At 35.2% G+C, this 23,792-nt stretch overlaps 1 protein-coding gene across 1 annotated transcript; it reads left to right on the top strand.

Annotated features, from left to right (window-relative positions):
- Positions 1 to 7,012: 7,012 nt before the first annotated feature.
- Positions 7,013 to 22,756, top strand: LOC145076026 (uncharacterized). The gene is made up of 4 exons (XM_079022051.1): positions 7,013 to 7,190; positions 20,980 to 20,995; positions 21,114 to 21,499; positions 21,633 to 22,756. The coding sequence occupies exons 1-4, from the start codon at positions 7,013 to 7,015 to the stop codon at positions 22,754 to 22,756; spliced, it is 1,704 nt and encodes a 567-aa protein (XP_078878177.1).
- The last annotated feature ends 1,036 nt before the right edge of the window (positions 22,757 to 23,792 follow it).

The raw sequence follows: 23,792 nt of genomic DNA, 5'->3' as shown, positions 1-23,792 counted from the left end.
TTTAATTTCGGGACGAAATACCCTTTAACGGGGGGATGATGTGACAACCCGAAATTTTCATTCGGTCGAACCCTAAAAGTCAATCATTTCATATTATAAGTCAATTTCATTTCTATTTGTTTTTAACAAATTTAAAGTTTGTTTGACTATTAGAATAATTATTCCTTAAACGAACGGGTGAAAGGATGTGCCGTCTCGAGTCTTGAAATTTCAAAACCTCGAATACCATGTAGCTTAGAAGTTCACGGCCAAACTTTTATGTTTGGGCCGTAAACTCCCCTAAAAACTGTAAACTCATGCCTTAAGCATGAGTTTACTCCCCAAAGTGCCTCATTCTTTCTTGCAAACTCAAGAGTAAACTCCAAACACTCTCAACTATCATCCCGATTTTCACCCGATTTCCCGAAAACGTGAGTATTTCTCGACTTGATTAGTTGATGTATCATAACTAATAGTGATTATACATCTTTTCATCCATCAGTTTTTGTGTTTTGATTAGATTTCCAAAACACCAAGAACACACACTAGTGTTCTTGGAATTTTAGTTCATTACAAGCTTCCACAAAGTAAGTACTTCTATCTTAGAGTCATTTAAAGCTTGCTATACATCTTAATATCAAGGAAATGTCCCAAGAACACCAAGAACAAGGTGTTCACGGTTTTGGGAGGCTCCCAAAACCGTAAACACCAAGTAAGGTGCCAAAGGGTGCCTTAGGGTGCCTAGATGCTTCATAATGCCTTAGGGACTTTGCAAGATCCTTCCTTGATGAGTTTATCACACAAAAAGCAAAAAAATCTCACATTTATATGTGTTTACGGTTGTGGGATCTCCCAAAACCGTCAACACCCCTTAGAGTGTATAAATAGCCCATATTTATTCCTGATGCCTAGAATCTAAACTAGACTATTACCTTGATGAGCTAAGGACTTGAAAACCCCCAAATACCAGAAACCTTATGAGTTTACGGTAGTAAACTCAAAGGAAAATGGTTTAGGGATCGTAAACTCCATTTAGGAGTGAAATGGTGCCCTAGTACCTTCCATGGTCACATACATCAAGTAGAAAAGCTTCTAGGGACTCTTAAAACTTCAAACATCAAATGGTCAACAAGTGGGTGAGCTTGCGACCGTAAACCCAAGGGTTTACCACCGTAAACCCTTTTGGTTATGACCACAAAACCGTAAACTCCCTAATGGAGTTTTCCTTGAACCCCAAACACACTAGCCTTTCCCTACAACACTTAGATGCAATCCTTGAGACTTATAACACTTGTATAAGGTGTTTAGCATGTCCTAGGGTGTCTTGACTTTGTTTATTAGTTGTTTAAAGACTAACTGGATACATATATGTGATATTATATGTTAATTAGGATCATAGAGTGTGTTCAAGACTTCACTTGACGCCTAGCAATCCTACATCTTCAGTTCATCCGTACCACACACTACAGGTGAGTTCATACCCCTTAATCAATGGTTTAAATGTTTTTAAATGCTTTATGGGGGGATACAAGTTAAATAATTATAGTTACTACATCAATCACATGTGATTAATAACTACAAAACCAGTGATTTTCTTACTGTTCAAACTGTTTATCAAACTGTTTTGCTTCAAACTGTTTTACAAATTCTTATACTTATCAAATACGTTTACTTAAGCTCTTTATACTTATTATCAAATGCATGCCTATGTATTTATAGTTATATAAGCAATGTTTAAAAGGCTTAGGAAGGCCAGCTCGCTTTATTTCCTTTTCCCCGTTGGGATGTGGTCTGGTAAGGTATCGGGTATCCGTCCGAAGGTCGTTTAAATATTAGTTATATATCATGTGTATATATATATATATATATATATAGTCATAAAGGTTCTTCGAGTCAGTTCAATACCCTTGGGTAGCAAGGGTATACTTCCATGTTCATACGTACCAGTTACATCACTAGTAAGTTACCATAGGGGTAGCACAGGAGGATACTAATACTATTACTAGAACAATGAAACATACAATGAGTCAATTCATTCATGAGTCAGTACATTACTATACATGCTAGATAGAGAGAGAACATACATTACAGCTAGCACACGCAGAACATTTCAGTACATACAGGCTAGACAGAGAAAGAGTACACTTTTTAGTTAGCACATTCATTACATATACTTTCATGCAGTTATGTGAACCATTAGACGGGTCACGGCACTTCCTTCCATGACCATTTTTGTATCCCGAATCTTCTTAATTGGGGAGCGTATGAGTTTGCGTATAGATCTATACTGGATTGACTATCCTACACCTGGCTGCTCGCTACAGTGGGACTTGCAAGTCTACGGGTGCCAAATGTCATTTCTTACGGCGTCTTACATCGTCGTTTTACTAGAGTCGGTAGCAGGATACAGGTCGATCACATGTTACTTTGAACACCTTTTGTTTTAAGGCAGTTAGTACAGCGGTAGTCACTTATTACAAATACTATGGTACTATAATATTTTCCCATAACATTCACTTCGTGAATATTCACACGATGCACAGTAATGTAAAAACTATATTTTTTGTAATGATAGTCAGAATTGGGAAAACACACATTCTAACAAGAGACACACGCACAGACACTAGATGCCTTGGTAGAAGGCTATATTTAGTAGGAAACATAGGGTTTTCTAGGAGAGTTCAAACATTTTACAAAACATTGTACAAAACTTGTTACAAAACATCTTACAAATGCTTTCATAAAAAACATACATTAATATACTTATGATCTCACCAGCTTTAAGCTGATACTCGCTTTCAAAATAACTTGTATTCTTAGGTCACCAATAGACAGGTATAGGTGCCAGGCTTTTGAGAAGATGAAGTTTGTTCAAGACTCATCTTTTATTTTGATATGTATATTTTGGTGTCTATATAACTTGACAGAACACACATGTATGAAATTATATTATTAATGCAATGGATGATGTTGTTACTTGTTTACTATTATTCATTGTTGTGATACTGTACATGACGTCCTCCGCCCCAGAATGTTTCCACCATTCATGGTTTTGGGGTGTGACATGTATGATTGATTAGTAAATAATAAATGCATATAAGTCGAATTTTATCTGTTACTTTTATCCTAAGAGGGTAAAAGCGATATCAGGGCCGCTCGATGATTTGATTTGACTTATGTGTCGGGCCCGGTCAGGACTGAATTGATGTGTTCAATTAAGTTCTATTTCAAATGAATCTGAGATCGAGAAACCAAATGTTGGATAATAAATTCCATAAGTTTGTCTGTATAATATCTAAACAGAGGATTGTATGATCCCTTATCTAAAGGACTGGATATTGATAAGATCAGAGTTTGACAGCGTCTTTGAGAGCTTCAATTGCTAATCGGATTATGTTTGCATATATACTTACTAGACTTATCCAAGTGGGAGACTGTTGGATTAGTGTCTAAGGCTATAACTATATTTGGTAAGTACTTGACCCGGTTATGCATGGTCTTTTTGGGTTGCCTTCACCATAGCAACTTGACAGGATGATTTGTTAAGAGAGAAGAGATATTATTAATATATTAAAAGAATAATAATGTAATTTGATTAATATAAGTCATATATTAATTGAGAATTAATTTTGTGACTTAAAGAGGTTAATTGAATAAAGGGGCATAAACTGTCAAATGTGTGATAGTTGTGTTCTGGGCTATGTATCCTTATGGATATAAGGGTGGACGGATTTTAGGGTTAGGAGACCATAAAATCATCCAAGCCTAATATCTAGGAGGATCTTCGGTTGCTTAGGGCCTAAGTTATTCAATTAGGGTTAAAGGTGAAACCCTAGTAGCTCATTGTATAAATAGATCCCTAGGGTGAGGGAAATCGATACTCATGCAAGGCAAGGAACCCTAGGGCCGATTTCTCACCCTCCTATTTCTCCCTCAAGATCTTTCTCTTGCTAGTTGGTGTTTGTAAGCCATTAGAGGAGTGACAATTGTGACTCTAAGCTCCAAGAAGAAGAAGTATCAAGCAAGTAATCCAAGGTATTGTTCTAAATCCGATTTCATATGAGTAGACTCAATTTTTTCATTAGATCTAGTATTGTAAGTCTTGGATACAATGCATGTTCAATTAGGGAAACCTAGATCCAAGAAATTAGGGTTTGCATGTGCATATAGGAAAGTTCTTATGGCTCAAACCCATCAATTACTACTCATTATTTCTAGTACAATGAAACATACAAGAGTCAGTCCATACATGTGTTTGTTCAAAACATACTATAACGAGAAACAGAAAGAACATACTATAACGAGAAACAGAAAGAACATATTATAACTAGAAAAAGGGAGGAACATACTATACAAAGAGAACATACAATACACTAGAACAGATAGAGCATACTGTACAAATAAAAGAATAGTATAACATTAATGTGAGCCACTACTTCATGGCATGGTAGTATCTGTTGTGTCACGTTGTGTTACCAGAGTCTCTTGGAGGGAGAGTGTGAATTTGTGTATACATCTATACTGGATGGACCATCCTACACCTTGTTGCTAGCAATAGTGGGACCTATAGGTCTACGGGTGACAAATGTCATACCATTTCGACGTCTTCGAGCATCGTGTTTTCGCTAGGTCGATCAAGCATGCTTACAACCATATCATATTACACCTTCATTAACAATTGGTTTAAGGAAGTTAGTACAATAGTAGTTAATATATACAAAACTACAATACATCATTATTTTTACCATTGCATTCACATTGTGATCTTCTCACATAAACAGTAATGTAAGCTATCTTTTTGGTAATGATAGTCATACTGGGGAAAAACACTCACTTTTACAAACAAACAAACTTTCTGAACAGTCGGGTCTTGGTAGAAGGCTACATTTCTAGTAGAAAATATAGGATATTCTAGGTCATACAAACACTTACAAACTTTTACAACAAACAATTGCAAACACTTTCTTCAAACTTATACAAACAATTGACACTAAATACTTATGAACTCACCAGCTTAAATGCTGATCCACTCTTTCAAAATAACTTGTATTCTCAGGTGAACAATAGACAGGTACAAATGACAGGTTTTGAGAAGACGGAGCACTTTCAGACTCATCTTTTATTGTTGAAATATATATTTTTGGTGTCTTACATTTACATTCAGAACATATATGTATAAATTATACTATTAATGCAATGGATGTTGTTGTTGCTTGTTTTACTATTATGCATTGTTATGATATTGTACATGACGTCCTCCGTCCCCAAATGTTTCTGCCAATTCGGTTTGGGGGTGTGACGGATTGGTATCAGAGCATTGTTTATAATGAATCAAGTATATAAACCCATAAAAGATATACAAGCTATAAACACATCGGGATTAAAATACTCTGACCAAGAGATTATACTTTTAATTAATAAAATATAAAACTAAAGTATACATACATGCATTCATACTAAAATCAGTGTCATACTAGGAGAAAATAAAAGTATTGCGATTGTTGGACAGCAGAAGTAGGCTTGGGAACATATAATCAAATCTGGGAGTGATATAGCATGATCAACTATATATTTCGGAGAAGTGATTAGCATGCACCTAGGAATGGTTGTGGTGTGAAACAAGTATAAAAACTTACCAGCACTACTACAATGAAAACTTTAGAACATAACATAAACTTAAAAGTACTATAGGAGTATTTTGTGTACTATAAGAACTTATTTGAGAACTAAAGGGTATTTACTGGTAGATCAATAGTTGTTGAGTGGATACGCTAAGGTTATATGTGACTAAGGTGTCATAGACTTAGAATTTGTGACCTTTGCTTTAGTTCCGGTTTCTTGTTTGGTTGTGGATTTAGAGTTAGGGTCACTTATTTGAAGGTCTATCCTGTTTTGATTTCATATAACTGGTGCACTATGAAAGTATTGAAGTAACCAATAAGGATCATTCTATAATTATCTTCAGTAGTATGTCTATTATCTATCTCTTTTACCCCTATTCTCACGTAGATATCATGGTTGGAATCCATCCTCTTGGCGACCCATACTTTCCCAACCAAGGCAATGGGGGATGGCTCGACGCAGAGCCCGAGGAGAATCATGAAATTCCTTTGGATGATGACTTCACTAAGAACTTCCTAGACGATTCTGACTCCGAGCCAGAAGTCATTAATCTGCCCCCAGTGGCTCCTATCCAAATTCCTAACCCTCAACCAGGATTTCAAGGCCCCACCCCTCTGTGGGCAACAAACTTAAACAGACGGAGTCACGAGCAGGGTCAACCCTTACCCTACAACGGTGACCAAATCTTCTACAATTTGATCGAGGGAGGCTCAGTAGATAGAGTCCTACATATCTTGGTTCGTAGGATTGCACGCAATGAGGAGCAGGGAAGGGTGGCCATCGACCGAGTCATGGAGGTTGATTTTGATGCGGGAGTCAACACCGTTTGCATTCTCCATCTGGAGTCTGCTCAGGGAAGAACCCTAAACCAGAATGCGTCCATGTAGAGACAACTTACTACAACCCAAGCCAAATTCAGCGAACTTCAAGCTTGTCAGGAAACATTTGAAAGGCGCATGCGAGACATGGAGCATCGTCTGGAAGAATCAAGGACTCGTTCGAGCGATTCCCGTCTCCATTAGATCCTACTCTACCTTGTCTTTAGGATATATTTTAGGTCTATGCTTAGACTCTAGCATTAATTTCCATTGTATGTTAAGAACTTTGAACTTTCAGTCTGCTAGGTTCCTATGCTGTCAAAAACTTCTCGTTATACTTTGATGTAAGACCTACATCTAGGTCATTTTTCATGAACTTATTACATCATTAATGCCAATATTATTGACAGAAATCTAATCTTATGGGAAATCTTTATCCAAATGCTTGCATCTTTCTAATGTTAGATCTCTATTCCAAACATACTCTCATCTATTTTGTTGGGCTATGGCGATTTAGCCCATGGACCACTCTTATTATACTCACAATTAAAATCTTACTATCATCGTCGTATTTGTAAACTTTCAGTTGATCGATGCTTCCACAAAGAGTGACAAGGCGTAATCCTCTGATAACTCCAAATCAACCGCCTCCTCCAGAAAACGATCCTGCAGCTCTTCAAGCTGATGTATTTGTGGCTGTTACGGCAGCCTTAGCTCAATTCAGCGCTAGTGGTACCAGGGGGAGTGATGCTGCTGTGCAATCTATTCAAGGTAATGCTCCTGTGCGCATTAGGGAGTGTTTGTATAAGGACTTCACCAACTGTAAGCCCAGGTCCTTTAACGGGACTGGTGGAATCATTTCCCTCTCACAATGGTTCGAGAAGACGAAGTCGATCTTTGAGATCTGCTCCTGTCCGGAAGGGAGCAAGGTTAAATTTTTTGGCTGCACCTTCGCAGACAGAGCCCTGACGTGGTGGAATAGCCATTCAAGTCACTAACTCTAGTAGTGGCTAATGCTATGGGCTGGGAAGCTCTGAAGGAGCTCATGATTGAAGAAGGTGATGCGTTTATCAGTGATAGTACACTAATAAATTTGGATGAACATAACAATTTCAAGGAAGCCATGGCAGGCTCTGAATCTGCCAAATGGAAAGTGGCTATGGACAGGGAGATTCAATCCATGTATGACAATCAAGTTTGGAACTTGGTTAACAATGTACCGGGTCGTAAGACAGTCGGGTGCAAATTGATCTTCAAGAAGAAGACAGACATGGATGGGAATGTACATACTTATAAAGTGTGATTGGTTGCAAAGGGATTTACTCAAACTTCGAGAGTTGACTATGATGTGACCTTCTCACTAGTAGAGAATATTAAGTCTATGAGGGTTATGATGGCCATTGCTGCATTTCATGATTATGAAATATGGAAAATGGATGTTAAAACTGCTTTCCTTAATGGAAAGTTGGCTGAGGATGTTTACATGAGTCGGCCAAAGGGTTTTGTCGATGCATAGTACCCTAAAAGAGTATGTAAGCTTGAGAAATCCATCTATGAATTGAAACAAGCATCTCGCTGATGGAATCTTTGTTTTAATGAGAAAGTCAAAGAGTTTGGCTTTTCGAGGAGCGAGGATGAGTCCTGTGTATATGTTAAGGCTAGTGGGAGTATAGTTAGTTTTTGGGTATTGTATGTGGATGACATACTACTCATAGTAAATGATATCCCAACATTGCAAGAGGTTAAGTCCTGTCTTGGGAAGTGTTTCCCTATGAAGGACCTTGGAGAAGCTGCCTATATTCTTGGGATAAGGATATTGAGAGACAGGAGTAAGAGACTAATTGGACTTAGTCAAAGTACCTACTTGGATAAGGTGTTGAATAGGCTCAGCATGTCGGATTCCAAGAAAGGTGACTTACCAATCCAGAGTAACGCTAAATTGAGTAAGACTCAGAGCCCGGGTACAGAGGCTGAGATAGCTAAGATGAGTCGTGTGTTGTATGCTTCCGCTGTAGGCTCGATCATGTATGTTATGACTTGCACTGGCCCAGATGTGACCTCTGCTTTGAGCATGGTCAGCAGATATCAAGGGAATCCTGGCAAGGCTCATTGGACTGCGGTAAAGAACATTCTCAAGTACCTACGAAGGACTAAGGACTGGGTTCTTACCCTTGGTGGGAGTGATGACTTGAGAGTAGTGGGGTATAGTGACGCCAGCTTTCAGATTGACAGGGATAATTTCAGCTCTCAGTCGGGCTGGGTCTTTACCCTAAATGGAGGAGCAATTACTTGGAAAAGTTCCAAGCAGGAGACAGTAGCTGATTCAACTTGAGAATCAGAGTATATAGCATCAAGCGAGGTGGCGAAGGAAGCAATATGGCTGAAGAACTTCATTGGAGACCTTGGAGATGTACCAACTATAAAGGAGCCTATGAAAATTTCCTGCGATAACGAGAGTGCATTTGCCTTAGCCAAGGAACCAAGGGATCACGGTAGATCCAGGCATATCGACAGAAAATACCACTTCATTAGACATCAAATCGAAGAAGGACTCCTCGTGGCAAAGAGGGTATCATCGGATGAGAACCCAACAGATCCCCTCACGAAGGGACTGTGTAGGGTTAAGCATTTACAGCATGCAAGGCACATTGGGCTAAAGGATGATATTAGTTTTAGTAATTAGATAGCTTCCAAAACTTGTAATAGTTGAAATGTAATTGACATTTGATGTTTAAATAAAAGGTGTTTTATTTACTAGTATAGTACTGTCTTGTGTCAATCATTTACTATTGTTTCATTTTGCATGTTTTGACATCCAGAATAATTATGTTATGGTATATCATGTTATTCAAAGCTATCCACAGTCGATCATACTGTGGAAGTAGGTATTGAAATAAGACTGTCATGAATTGGGTTTGTAGATTTGTCTGAATTGTATTAGACATAGCAATTGTTGCTGCAACATTCATGAGTGCTCATAAGTGCTGAGTATTGGAATTAACCCATTCTCACTTGTATTACTTCATGGAATTTATCTCGAGTGATCGTGAGACGGTAATATCATATAAGTCTTCAAGCCAAGATATATGAATTGTTGACTGTGAGTTGGTTGTAGGGGTGAGCAAAAACCGCACCGCAACTAAAATTAACCGCATAAACCGCAACCGAAAAACCGCAACCGCAATAAAAACCGATGGTGAGGTTTTCTGTTTTTCAAAAACTGCAAATTTGCGGTGCGGTGCAGTTATTAGTTTTCAAAAACCGCAAAAAAACCGCACCGCACCGCATATATTATATACAATTTTTTATCAATTATTAGTTTATTAAATATTAAAAATAAGACAAGTTTCATGAATGAAAGACGGATAAAATACTAAAAGACAAAAGTGTTGGTTTTTTCTTATGTTTAAATTTCAAAAAAAAGAATGAAATTAGACAATTTTAAGATATTTATTGTTAATTACTATTGATTTGATGTTTTTAAGATATTAGTTGTTTGAGGTTTAAGTTAAATAGTTAATTGTCTTATACCTTATGGTTTTTATTATTATTACAAGTAATATGTTTGAACTCTTAAAACTATTTGAACTCTAAACTGTGGTTAAAAACCACACAAAATAAGCGCACCAAATCCATGCGGTTAATAACCGCAACACAAAAAAAACAAAACCGCACCGCAAAAATAACCGCCTAACCGCACCGCAAAAATAACCGCACCATGCGGTTTTGAAAATAGATTAACCGCATTTGCGGTTAGTGGTGAGGTTTTGGCTAATAACCGCACCGAACCGCACCGCGCTCACCCCTAGTTGGTTGTGCATTGATAGTATGAAAACGCATTAGTAACTTGATGTTATAAACGTGTTGTTGTGTATAATTTGATGATTAGTTAGTACAAGCATATGAGTCGAAGTTTATCTGTTCATTTTAGTCCTTGGAGGATTAAAAGCGATATATTGGGCCCCTCGATGATTTTGTTTTGACCTATGTGTCGGGCCCGGTCAAAACTCAATTGATGTGTTTGATTAAGTTCTATGTCAAACAAATTGGAAAATCGGGAAACAAACTACTGGACAATAAATACGACGTTGTTCCATGTATTCTTCCGGCTGATATCTTGAAAAGAGGATTATATGGTCACTTATCTAAAATGGCGCATCATCTTAGTTCTTCAAGACTTTGAAAGAGTTGCGATTGTTGGTCGGATCCTGAAGTCGTACTTGCAGCTATAGTTATTAGACTTATCCAAGTGGGAGACTATTGGATAAGGTGTCTAAGTCCATAACTATATTTGGTATGTACTTGACTTGATTTGGCATGGTCCATTTGGGTTACATGGCATCGGAACAATTTGGATAGACTTTTGTGAGAAGAGGATATTTATGGCTTATTAATATATTACAAGTTCTAATATATTAATATGAATTATTTAATTAGTATTGATCAATAATTAGTTTGGAATTAATTTTGTGATTAAAAGAGACTAATTAACTAAATAGGGATTGATTTGGTAAATCATTCATTCTTATATAGTGGGATTATGATCCATAGTTCTTCATGATGGGCTAAACCCATGTGGTTACAAATGGATACTCCATGGAGGTTAAAACCCATGGATCATGAGGAATGTCAAAATTCATGAGTTACATGGTGTAACCCTAATATGCACACTATATAAAGAAGCCTCGTGTTAGCAAATCGGCACCTAAGTGATTCTAGTGAGGGCTAGACAATTTTGGTGCTTAATATTCTTCTCTCAAGTTATTCCATTTTGTTGGTGGTGCTGTGTGAAGAATTTGAGGCATCACAGTTGGGGTCCTAGGCTCACAAGGTCTTAAGGAATCCAAGCTACAAGAAAGGTATGTCATTCTACTATGTTTTGTAATACATATACCCCATAATATGTTAGTTAGGATGAAAGCCTTGGAAAAAGAAAGTCTGCATGTATAATAGAGAAAATATAGATCCAAGGTTTCTAGGGTTGCCTGTACACCATAGGAGTGTTAGAATGCTCAAAACCCATCATCAAGTTCCTTATGCTTTGGTTCCAGGATCGATCATGTACGCTTTGACATGTACTCGCTTTGATGTGTCATTTTCTTTAAGCATGGCCAGTTGCTATCCGTGAAATCCTAGTAGAGGTCATTGAACAGCAGTAAAAAATAAGTATGAGCATCGGAACCGACCAGGGAACCGAACCTGGTGGAAAATACGAACCGAACCAGAGTCGGTACCGGTTCCAACTGGTTCTTGCCATGTGTTTGATGTTGGAACCGGTCCTTGAGAAATAGCAATATACGGTTCTGATTTTTGCCGATTCTACCAGTTCACGGGTCCAAAAATCCAAAAGAATATTGTCCCGGTCCCAGCCCAATGGGTTCTATCTGGTTTCGGTTCTAGTATCGGTTCCGGTTCCGATACCAATTCCAGCCGGTTCCCAAGTCCACTTGCTCATCCCTAGTAAAGAACATTCTCAAGTATCTATGAAGGACATAGGATATTATTCTAGTCATTGGTTGTAGTGATACGTTGAGAGTAACTAGGCATAGTGATGCTAACTTTCTAACAGATAGATACAACTTTCGTTCTCAGTATGGTTGGGTATTTGCAATAAATGCAGGAGCGGTTACTTGGAAAAGTTCCAAGCAAGACACATTGGATAATTCTACCTGGGAATTAGAGTACATTGCTACAAGTGAAGCATTAAAGGAGGCAGCATGGTTGAAGAACTTCATTGGAGATTTTGGAGTTGTCCCAACCATTCAGGAACCAATGAAAGTTTTCTATCATAACGAATGAGCGGTTGCTTTGACCAAAGAACCGAGAGATCATGGCAAAATCAATACATATTGACAGAAAGTACCATTATATTAGCCATAGAGTTAAAGAAGGTCATCTCATAGTGAAAAGTGTATCGTCAAAAGAGAATCCTGCAGATCCTCTCACAAAGGCTCTGAGTAGGATTAAGCATAGACAACATGCTAGGAGCATTAAGTTGAGAGATGAAATTAGTTTTAGTAGTTACATGATTAGTTTAAAACTTGTAAACAAATAAATCTAATTGACTTTTGGTGATTACTTGTATTAATCAAAAGTGTAAGGGTTAATGTGCAATTGTTAGACATAGCATGTTTTACTTCCTGAATAGTTTAATTATTAAAATTCCACAGTTTCTCATACTTTAGGAAGTAAGTAGTGAATTAATAATGTCATGATATGGGTTGTAGAATGTATAATGGAGTTAGAAATAACAATTGTATTGCTATAACATTCATGAGTACTTAGAAATAGAGATTTAAGTATTGGATAAACCCACGCTCAGAGAATTACTTCATGGATTATATCACGAGTAATTTTGAGACGATAATATCTTATATTCTTGAAACGGAGATATATGAGTTGTAATTTGAAAGTTGGTTGTGTATTGGTGTTGCATAAACACATTAGTAACATGATATTATAAAATATAGTGTCATGTATGATTTGATGAGTACAACGCACAAGCATATAAGTCAAAGTTTATTCTTTCCTTTTACCCTAAGGGGAAAAGCGATATCTTTGGGCCTATTGATGATTTGGTGTTGAATTATAGTGTTGGGTCCATCCATGACTGAATTGATATGTTCAATTAGAAGTCTTATATCATCATCACAAATCGGGAAATCGGGGAAACAAAACATGGACAATGAGATTAATTCTAATCCATATCTCATATATGTACGATATCTAGAAGAATGGAGGAATATTTGATCACTTATCTTGGCACAAATGTCTGTTTAGTTTAGAGTTTGGCAGCTGCTATGGAAGCACTCTTTGTTGTTTATTTTAGAATTTATACTGGTAATTTCAGTTATAGAGGCTATTGGATTAGGTGTCCCAGCCAATAACTGAACTGGTATAATCTTTAACTATTAGCAAGGTCCTTTTAGGTTGCCCTCAAACCTAGTAATTGAACAGTTTAACTTTTAGAGAGAGATAAAGAGAGAAAAAGAGAGAGAGAGAGAGAGAGGGAGAGAGAGAGAGAGAGAGAGTGTGTGTGTGTGTGTGTGTGTGTGAGTGAGTCAGTGAGTGAGTGGGTGAGAGTGAGAGGGAGAGAGAGACGGTGACAGACTGATTTATTGATTTATTATATGATTAATAAATATCAATAAATGAATTTATTAATATGATATGAAAATAATAGACTAATTAGAAATAGTAATATTTAACTGATAATTAATCATAAATTAATTAGAATTAATTTTGGGATTAATTGTATTAATCAAAAGTGCAAGGGTTAAAGTGCAATTGTTCAATAGTTGAACAAGAAAATGTCCAGAGCCTTCCTTGGAAGGAGGTAGACGATTTCTAGGATATTCCAGGGTATCTGGAATATTCCTTGCAGATAAATAGGAAGCTGGATAATTACGAATTTGAATTAGTATTACATAATTCGAATTATGGTTATTTAGGTCTCCAAGGTTCATTATAAAGGCACCATTGACCTACACTTTTCGACTACTTCTTTTCTAAGAGCCATATCTGAAAATTGATCCTCTCTCCTCTCTCAAAAGCTTCTTGTTGCTAGTGTTCGATGTGAACCATCAGTGGCACGATACTTGTGGTGCTAGCTTCCAAGTTACTGAAGAAAGGATTCTTTTTTGGTAACTACAACAATCAATAAGGTATGTAAACCTTAACCTTTATATTGATTTATCTAACTATATAGTGTGTTCCTAGGGTTTGTGTTGTTCGATAGAATGTTACATCAATAGTGTTATGACTTAAATCTTTACGTTGCTTGTACCCTTAAGTGTTAAGGATTTATCCGCATTAATACATGTAAAACCTATCAGCTTCATCAGTGTAAAATTTGGTCATGTGGAAAAAAAAAAGAGTGAAGTGTCTTTAGTCTCAAGTTATTTTGGTTTTTGTTCTAAGTTCTTTTTAGGTCATCTATATATTTCCATTTGTTTATAATGTTAAATCTTTTTATGACGCGAGGTCAAGTAAGGTTAAAGTGTGCGGAGATTTGATAGATTTCATTTTACGCCTCTTTTAGGTAGTGTTTATTAGCATTTAGCATCATATTTTACATATTTTCATGTGATTAGTTTAAATAATGTTCAGCTCATGTTTATCGTCAGAATTCTCGTACTACTAGCATATTTATTTTGATTTTAGATAATTTAAATACAGAAGTAATTTGGGAGCAACTGGATGCATATTTGGAGCTTAAATGTAGTTGGAACTGAAGAGGGATGATGGCGAATGACTTGGAATTTTTAAATCAGAATAATCATGAACAAAACGTGTCGAAAAGCCAAAAATGCAATCACATTTTTAGACTTTTGCAATCGCACAAACTGATCAAGGATTTGCAAGGTCAAAAAGTATCATCTGGGAAAAAGATATGAAAAATGCGATCATATGGGAAAAAATCTGATCATAGAAATGATAGCTTTTTTGTGTCAAGGTTCAAAAAAGGTCAAAAATAGCATCATACTTAATTAAACATCAAATTAGGAAAATTTTAGAAAAAATGTGATCGAATTTTAGGTATTTGCGATCAAATTTTTCTTTATCTTGCTCCAGAAGTTACCTGCATGCATATAAATACAACCCTTTGATCAGTTTGAAGCCCAATCAATTTCTGAATCTCTAAATGACGAAAAAACAATTTTTGAGGCAATTTCTCTCTAATTTAAGATATTTCTGAAGATCTGAAGACTGTGGATCGTGTCCTACATTTAGTTTAGTAAGATCTAGTAGTTTAATGTTTCTTTTTACTAGTTTTTATCAGATTTTAGCCATGTCTGACTAAAACCCTAGTTTTCTGTTCTGGAAAAGATTAGTATTTTTAATGTGATCAGTTATCAAATTTGTTTTTCATGATGTGCTTTTATCTAGTTGCTTTAGTTTAAGCTTAATGAATGTTTGATTTTTAATTCTTGTTAGTCTGATCACTTAGTTAGGGTTTAATCAATCTAGTTAATTAGTTAATAGAATTCGTAATTGTTCTTGTAAACTGGTAATAAGTAACAAGTATCAGATTGATTCTATGTTGGGATTTAACTCTGATATAAACTGAAATTTCATACCTTTATGCTTTCGATCTTGTAAGAAGTATTGGGTATTGTTGGTAATTCAAGTTCACCCTACACTAGACCTTTTATAATAGGTTATACCATATGATACTATCTATATGACTGCTTCATATCCCGATCTTTGGATATATAGATCCTCACCTCTGATCCCTTGTATTGTCACCTGCTTCTTCAAGGATCATCTGAGATGCTCTTGACTTTGGCTTCGGAGGCTCGTTTTCTTTTGTAGCTTCGTTTTTCTTTGGGAAGTTCTTAGAAATATGCCCATCATTTCCACATTCATAACACTTCTTGTTGTCAAATGTACAATCTCTGGAATAGTGGTCGGTCCCACCACAATTAGAGCCAGTCACTTCCCCATCACATCTCCCGAGGTGCTTCTTCTTGCACTTCTCACACCACTTGGTTCCACCACCACCTCAATACTTTTGGTCATCTCAGTTGGGCTTCATGAATCTTCCTTTCTTATCAGATCTTGAGGATACATCAATCTTCCTTTTCTTGCCAACTTCAACCTTTTGGTGGTTTTGCCTTTGATCATTTCTGGATAGCTTCCTCAAGAGTATGTGCCTGGCCTATTGGCACAGTAGGTCCGTCCTTATTTTGTTGAAGTAAATTCCTTGTCTCTTCCATTTGACGATCCAACATCATATGCATCATCGCTTGTACTTCTCCCATTGTGATTGGATCAGGTGCAGCTGTTAATTCTGGTGCACGCTTAATCACTTGTGGCTCAGGTTGATGGTTACCGTTTCCAAGTCCGCTTCGAGTTCTCACTGTTAGATTAGGTGTCTAAGCCCATAATTGGTATGTACTTGACCTGATAATAACATGGTCCATTTCGTATTGCCTTCACCAGAACAATTTGATAGATGGATATTTGAGTAAGAGGTTATTAGTGATTTATTAATATATTATAAGTAAAATACATTAATTAAGAAATCATATTATTTAATTAGTACTGATCAAGAATTAATTTTGAATTAATTTAGTGATCAAAAGAGACTAACTGAATTAATAGGAACAGATTATGTAAATCAAGTAAAACATATGGATTGGGCTAACGATCCATGATTGATTTGTGATGGGCTATGCTTATGGGTTAATCCATGAAGTGATAATCCAAATCAATTGCATGGATCATAAGCTTAATTGTAAGATTAGGGTTACACATGACTCTTGAAATTCTACACTATAAATATGTAACCCTATGCACTGAAATCGGTTGACTGCCACCTTGCATTTCAAGAAGAGAATCTGATTTCTAGTCTCCTAAACCTCTCTCATATTCATCTAGTTGTTTATTGGTGTTTGTGACTTGTTTGAGGCACAACACTTGGGGTGCTAAGCTTACTTAAGGACAAAGTCCTACTAGTTGCATCAAGAGGTATTCTTCTAACTTGTTTTATGATTCATATGTCAAATTTTGTATGCTAGTTTAGGTTTCTTGCTTTGGAACCCAATGTTGCATGTATAATTAGAGAAAACTTAGATCCAAAGCATTAGGGTTGTATGTGCACCATAGGGATGTTAGAGTACACAAAACCCAACATTCACCATATCGATCTATACACCAAATCAGATATTCAGAGTGCTGTGACGAGAATTAAGATAGGGAAAGCTTTATTTACGATAGACGTATAAATCTCCTTATCACTCCGAAAAGTTACATGACAGTTCTAATACCGTAATTAAACATTTAGAAATTTGAACACATAAAGTTTTCAGATCCGGTCGGCAATAGACTATAGATTCGATCAAATAATAGCATATAAGGCATCTTTATAGCTATAACATAATTCATTTAGCGCATAAAAGCAATTTAGGCATCTTTTCTAAAATAAGCTAGTGCTTGTGTCTATTCAGGTGTACTACCTAATATAGTGGACACACTCCTCACGATCATCACTTAGCATTCTAAGTTTAAGTCTAGAAATAAATCCTTATTCCTAGTTCACTTAAACTAATGCTCTGATACCAACTGTGACATCCCCAAATTCACGGTTATTTTAAAATTTTTATTTATACTTATTTGAAAATCAGAATATTCATTTTTAAGAATAATATTGCAGAACTTGTTCCCAGAAAACATGATAAATATATTATCAAAGCATTTCCAAAGAAATGTATTTTATTTATATTAAAACTTTCGGATGTCATTGTCAATACATAAACATAAGCATGAACAAACCTTATTTACACTAACGATTTACATCTCCTTTAATCTCTCAGTGTAACGTAGCTTCGTACCGATACATGTGACACAAATAAACTAAGTGGGTCAAGTTAGGAAACCTGGTGAGTACATAGGGTTTTCAACCCACAATAATATAATTATTATGTTTCATCATCAAACAATTAACACGATTACCCATCCCGGTTATCTTCCTTATTCATAAGTATCTTCCCTAAGAATCATCTATTCCTCAGTATTATTCCTAAGGATTGTCCTAAGGAATAGGCACGGAGTCCATCGCTGCCAGGGTTTATTTAACAAGCACTAAGTCCATAGTTGCCAATGTTTGTTTGTGAGGCACTAAATCCATAGTTGCCAACGTTTATTTCTAAGGAACTAAATCCATAGCTACCAACGTTCATTTGTAAGGCACTAAATCCATAGTTGTCAGGGTTTATCTCTTTTATTGACGGTATTATTTTAGGGAGTCTACCCACAATACATGTCAATGGGTTTTTAGAGTACATCTAGTGAACACATCGTTCACAACACCTATAGGTTGTGAGCCTACTAATGTTCCAATGGATTGGCTAGAATAGTATGTGGTTGTCATCTATATTATGCTAGATGATTGGGCCATCACTTGGTTTATCGCTTCTCATCATCTTTGACCTGTCATATCTATATCATCTTTCATCTCTCATCATTCATCTCAACTTTCAACTATCATCTCATCTTTAATCTACCCATCTTTACCCATCATAATTATAGGTATAAAATACATATACAGTTTAAATCGAATAAAACATGTATATGTTATTCATCCAACATAGATATCAGAACATAGATAATATGCACACATAGCATGTAATTTATATTAAATACTTCATATCCATATGTAAGATAAAAGTAACTATGCACTCACTTGTTAAAGTGATGATTCCAAACTCGGGCAGCGCTTAGCTTCTAACAATTCTATTTTCGTTCGACGAAACCTAGTATCATCACCGCTATATTTTAGTATAATATGTATTGCGACTATTTATGAGAAATATTGTTTTATAAGTGATAAACAATACTTTTCAACCACTATGTATAGACAGGGCCAAACATGAAACACCGAAGGAAAGGACCATTTTGGCATTATCACACTTCTAAAATCCAACAAATCTATGCGGCCCTACAAACCAAATTCCACATACCGCGATCAGTTAAAAGATATTATAATAACACTTTTTATAATATATTTTATGATACATATATATATTTTATAGGTTTATTTAAACATAAGTTATACTTAAAATAGGGTAAGAATAACTCACTTACTAGGAGGTTTGGCTAGGAATCGGACTCTATGGGGGCAGCACTTCCGAGCTGAAAGATCTTCTTCTCGGAGCCTTCTGGCGCTCCGGGACTCGCCTCTAGCACTTAGAAAGTAATAGGGAATGGGAAGGAGAGTTTGGGAGTATTGAGAGAGAAAGAATGGGAAAGGTGTGAAGAAATGGGGTGAATTACACCTCTATTTATAGCCTAGAAATGGCCAACATGGCGTGTTCTGATCCCCAACACATCGTGTTGAGGTGCCAAGTGTCACCATCTAGTGGCAAGGCGTGGGGAAGAAGCAATGGCTCAGATCGTGCCATGTGTCACTCGCAGATTACTCCAAAAACTAATTATCTTCTAAATTTCATAACTTTTTCTTACGACCTCCATTTTTGACATTCTTTATATCCACACATAGGTACCGATAGGATCTACAACTTTTGTTTAGACTCCGTCGGATAATTTTGAGTTTATTTTTAAATATATATTTTAACAGCCTTAGACAGTTAAAATCAATTAAAAATTCATAACTTTGTCATCCGAAGTCCATTTTCGAATGTCATTATATCGTTGAGCTCCTATTAATGATATATTCAATTCTTATTTAGGTTGTATCAGCTAAAAATCGATCTATCTAAAATTCGATTTCCGGGTTGTGCACTCCTATGCTAAATCTTAGAAAAATCATAACTTCCTCATACGAAGTCAGATCTGGACGTTCTTTTTATGTGTGCTCTTGGTTTAACGTATACTACGACTATCTTTTAGATCACTAAGGCTAAAAAGTATCTTATACTAAACTCACTTTTTATGATTCCCAGTGTCGTGTTGATTTTACCATAAAACTTCGACATATCATAATTTCTTCGTTATAACTCGGATTTCAGCATTCTTTATATGTATAGAACCCTTGTGACATATATTATAACTTATTTAAGATGATTTATTCTAAATAATATTCTATCAAAAATTCATTTTTAACGCTTATTATCTCTAAATTAACTAGCCCGAATTTGCGGGTGTTACAATCATTTACTATAACCAAGCAGTAAGTTTATTACTTGCTTAAATCATGCGCGATAGCACTTTTAACACTTAGATTGCAAGCAATATCATTTGGTGTTCAACTTTAGGTAACACGCGTTAGATGTGTAGCTCTCAACACATAAGTGGAACAACTTTCGTTTTGACTACATACGGCTCTTCCACAGTTCATAGCATAGAACAACATTTAACCACATCAAATTATAGAATTCCATACACTTTATTTTGACTATGTATTTCATATATTAAGGATAAAAATATAGTACATTTTATCAAGTATCACTCATGATAGAGATCCATGAGGTGATTTTAATGTGGTTCATGTCTAATACTTGTTCCCAAACAAATACATATGAATCTTGGTTACAACGTATTGCCCACTTTCATCTTATGAGAGTCAACCAATCCAATTCATATTAGTCTTACTTCGTAATTTCTCCCACAATTATGACTAACTATGATGTTTTAGAATAATTTCACTATTAATGGATTATACATGTTTGTATAATACATAACAAATATTTATTTGAAGAGCATAACCCCTATATCAAAACAATACAATAGTTATTGCCACAATGTTCTAATATCCAAATACTAAATCTAAATCAAATCTCATTTCTAGAATAACAAAGTCCTATAGCTAAATTGTGACCTCTTATGCTTAGTGTACATGAAGGACTTTATTAATGGGTCTGACTATATTTTATTTTATGGATTTTGCGATTACGATCATCTCCATAATTAATTTTATTCTAATTATAGTTAGATATCTTGGAGAGTAAGAGTGATACAAGTTCTAATATCAAATAGAGTTTCTTAGCTTGAGAAAGTATACTCTTGAACTCACAAAAATTTTCTATGTGATCATTGAATGGAAGGAATCAACTTAGTTTTTCAATAAACTCATTCATCAAATTATGTTTGATTCCAGTTTCTCAAGTAGCAGTGTATTCTGATTCCGTAGTAGACTGTACAATTATGCTTTGCATGGGCCACATTCTTTAGTCTTAATGAAGTCAAAGCCTGATTATCTATAATACATTATAAATGGAATCGTAAGGATAGGTTTTGGAAGCCTAGGGAAGTAGGAAAGTGCATTGGTAGAATTCATTCGGTTTCACCTAATCTAGAGGAAGCTTATTTCTTAAGGATTCTTTTAAATAAGGTGAAAGGTCCAAGATCATTTGAAGAGATTCGCACAGTAAATGGTGAAGAATGTTTGTCTTTTAGAGATGCTTGTTATGCTCTTGGGCTCTTGGATGATGACAAAGAATACATTGATGCAATTAAAGAAGCAAGTCATTATGGATCTGGTTTTTATCTACGATTTGTATTTGCCACATTGTTGATGTCTAACAGTATGTCTAAACCAGAAGTTGTTTGGGAAAATACATGGAAGTATTTGGCAGATGGAATTCTTTATAATCAACGACAGAGATTAAAGTTATCAGGTATTAAAATTTTATTATTATTATTTATTTAAAAATTAAATTATTTATTTTCTAACATGCATTTGATAAAATTTTAATTATAAGTAAATATTGTTAATAATATATGTAACTAATTTAATATTTTGTCCTCCAGGCTTAACTCTTAGTGAAGATCGGCTTATGAACTTAACTCTGTACGAGATAGAACAGATTTTACTTCGTAACAACAACACTCTCAAAAATTATAAAAACATGCCTTACCCGGACGTTGATTATGTTTCTTCTTCAAACAATCGACTTATCACCGAGGAGCTAAATTATGACATTTCCATTATAAAGACTGAGTTTGACCGTATGTTTCTTGCATTAACAAATGAGCAACGTGACATTTTCCTTGATATCATGGGTGCAGTTAAAAAAAATAAAGGAGGTGTCTTCTTTGTTTATGGTTATGGTGGAACAGGTAAAACTTTTTTATGGAAGACAATATCTGCAGCAATTAGATGTGATGGTCATATCGTTTTAAATGTTGCTTCAAGTGGAATTGCTTCGTTATTATTGCCCGGAGGTAGAACAGCCCACTCTCGATTTATAATTCCATTTGAACTTACTGAGGATTCTGTATGTAAAATAAATCGAAGTAGTGAGCTCGCTAGCTTATTGAGAAAAACATCTTTGATAATTTGGGATGAAGCACCTATGGTCCATAAGCATGCATTTGAAGCTTTAGATCGAAGTTTAAAAGATGTATTGAGGTCTGAATATTCTACCGAGTCGAATATTCCATTTGGAGGGAAAGTTATTGTTTTTGGAGGAGATTTCAGACAAATTTTGCCTGTTATTCCGGGTGGCAGCAGACAAAACATTGTTAATGCTTCTTTAAGTTCTTCATATTTATGGCAACATTGCAAAATCCATAAGTTAACAAAAAACATGAGGCTAACGGTTGGAAGGGATCAGTCTGCTGTAGAAAAAATAAGAGATTTTGCAGAACGGCTATTGGATATAGGAGAAGGCAAACTTGGTGGTCAGAATGACGGTGAAACGGTTATTGATATTTCGGATGATATTCTCATTAGTGATCCAAATGATCCTATAGGTTCATTAATTGAGTTTGTATATCCTTCGATTTTGGATAATTACAACAATACAAGTTATTTTCAAGAAAGAGCAATACTAGCTCCAAAGAATGAAGTGGTTCAGGAAATAAATGATCGTTTGCTATTGAAGTTTCCAGGTGATGAGGTTGAATATTTAAGTTCAGATAGTATATGCTAATCTGAATTTGTCCATGATCATTTTGATGCAGATTTATACTCACCTGATGTTTTAAATGGTCTCAAAGTTTCGGGTCTACCAAATCATAAGTTAGTTTTAAAAATCGGTGTTCCGATTATGTTACTAAGAAATATTCATCAAAAAAATGGCTTATGTAATGGAACAAGACTCCAAGTGATATCATTGGGCAAACGTGTTATCGAGGCACGTATCTTATCTGGAACTAATATTGGAAATCGGACTTTTATTCCAAGAATGTCTTTAACGCCATCAGAAAAAAAAAATTCATTCAAATTCAAAAGAAGACAGTTTCCATTAGCTGTATGTTTTGGTATGACTATTAATAAGAGTCAAGGACAGTCGTTATCGAAGGTTGGCTTGTCCCTCAAAGATCCTGTTTTTTCACATGGGCAATTATATGTTGCCTTATCTAGGGTTCAAAGTAGAGAGGGATTAAAATTGTTAATTTTAGATAAGGATGGTAAGCTAACCAATAAAACTTTCAATGTTGTTTATAAGGAAGTTTTTAGTAATTTATAATCAATTATTTTGTATCATCTTTTATTTATTTTTAGTATTAATTAATTAAATTATATAACTTGATTTAATTATATTAATATATTGTATTTGATTTATTAATGTTAATTAACTTATAATATTTTATTGTTTTTGCTTTATTCATGTTAATTACATTACTTTAAATAAAATTTTATAATTAAAAATTCATTATTGCTTAAAATTTATAAATTTTAAATACTTACAAATGACAATCTTAATAAAATAAATATACTATTATTATGTATTTATCTTTTTTTCTTAACTATGGTATCTTCCTTTATTATGTAATCAAAATTATGATTCTATTTAAATTAATCAACCGTGGGTCCTACGGGTTTTACATCTAGTTATCTATACTACATTATAAATGAAATCTTATTCCTTCTAAAAATAGGTTCAATATAATGATAATATTTTTTAAGACGTTCAAATCGCTAAGCTTAAAGTACAACCAATTATAAATAAATTAATTTTAAAT

The sequence above is a fragment of the Lactuca serriola genome, chromosome 9 (assembly GCF_051521515.1).
Source record: "Lactuca serriola cultivar US96UC23 chromosome 9, Lser_US96UC23_V15, whole genome shotgun sequence".
Taxonomy (NCBI): domain Eukaryota; kingdom Viridiplantae; phylum Streptophyta; class Magnoliopsida; order Asterales; family Asteraceae; genus Lactuca; species Lactuca serriola.
Note: the sequence above shows the minus strand (reverse complement) of the source record. Positions and strands in the feature narration are given on the sequence as shown.

Excerpts from the sequence above, each read along its gene's own strand:
- LOC145076026 (XM_079022051.1), top strand. The coding sequence starts at position 7,013 with ATGCTTCCACAAAGAGTGACAAGGCGTAATCCTCTGATAACTCCAAAT. Across the intron at positions 21,500-21,632 it reads ACAGAGATTAAAGTTATCAG|GCTTAACTCTTAGTGAAGAT; the intron begins GTATTAAAATTT and ends TTTGTCCTCCAG.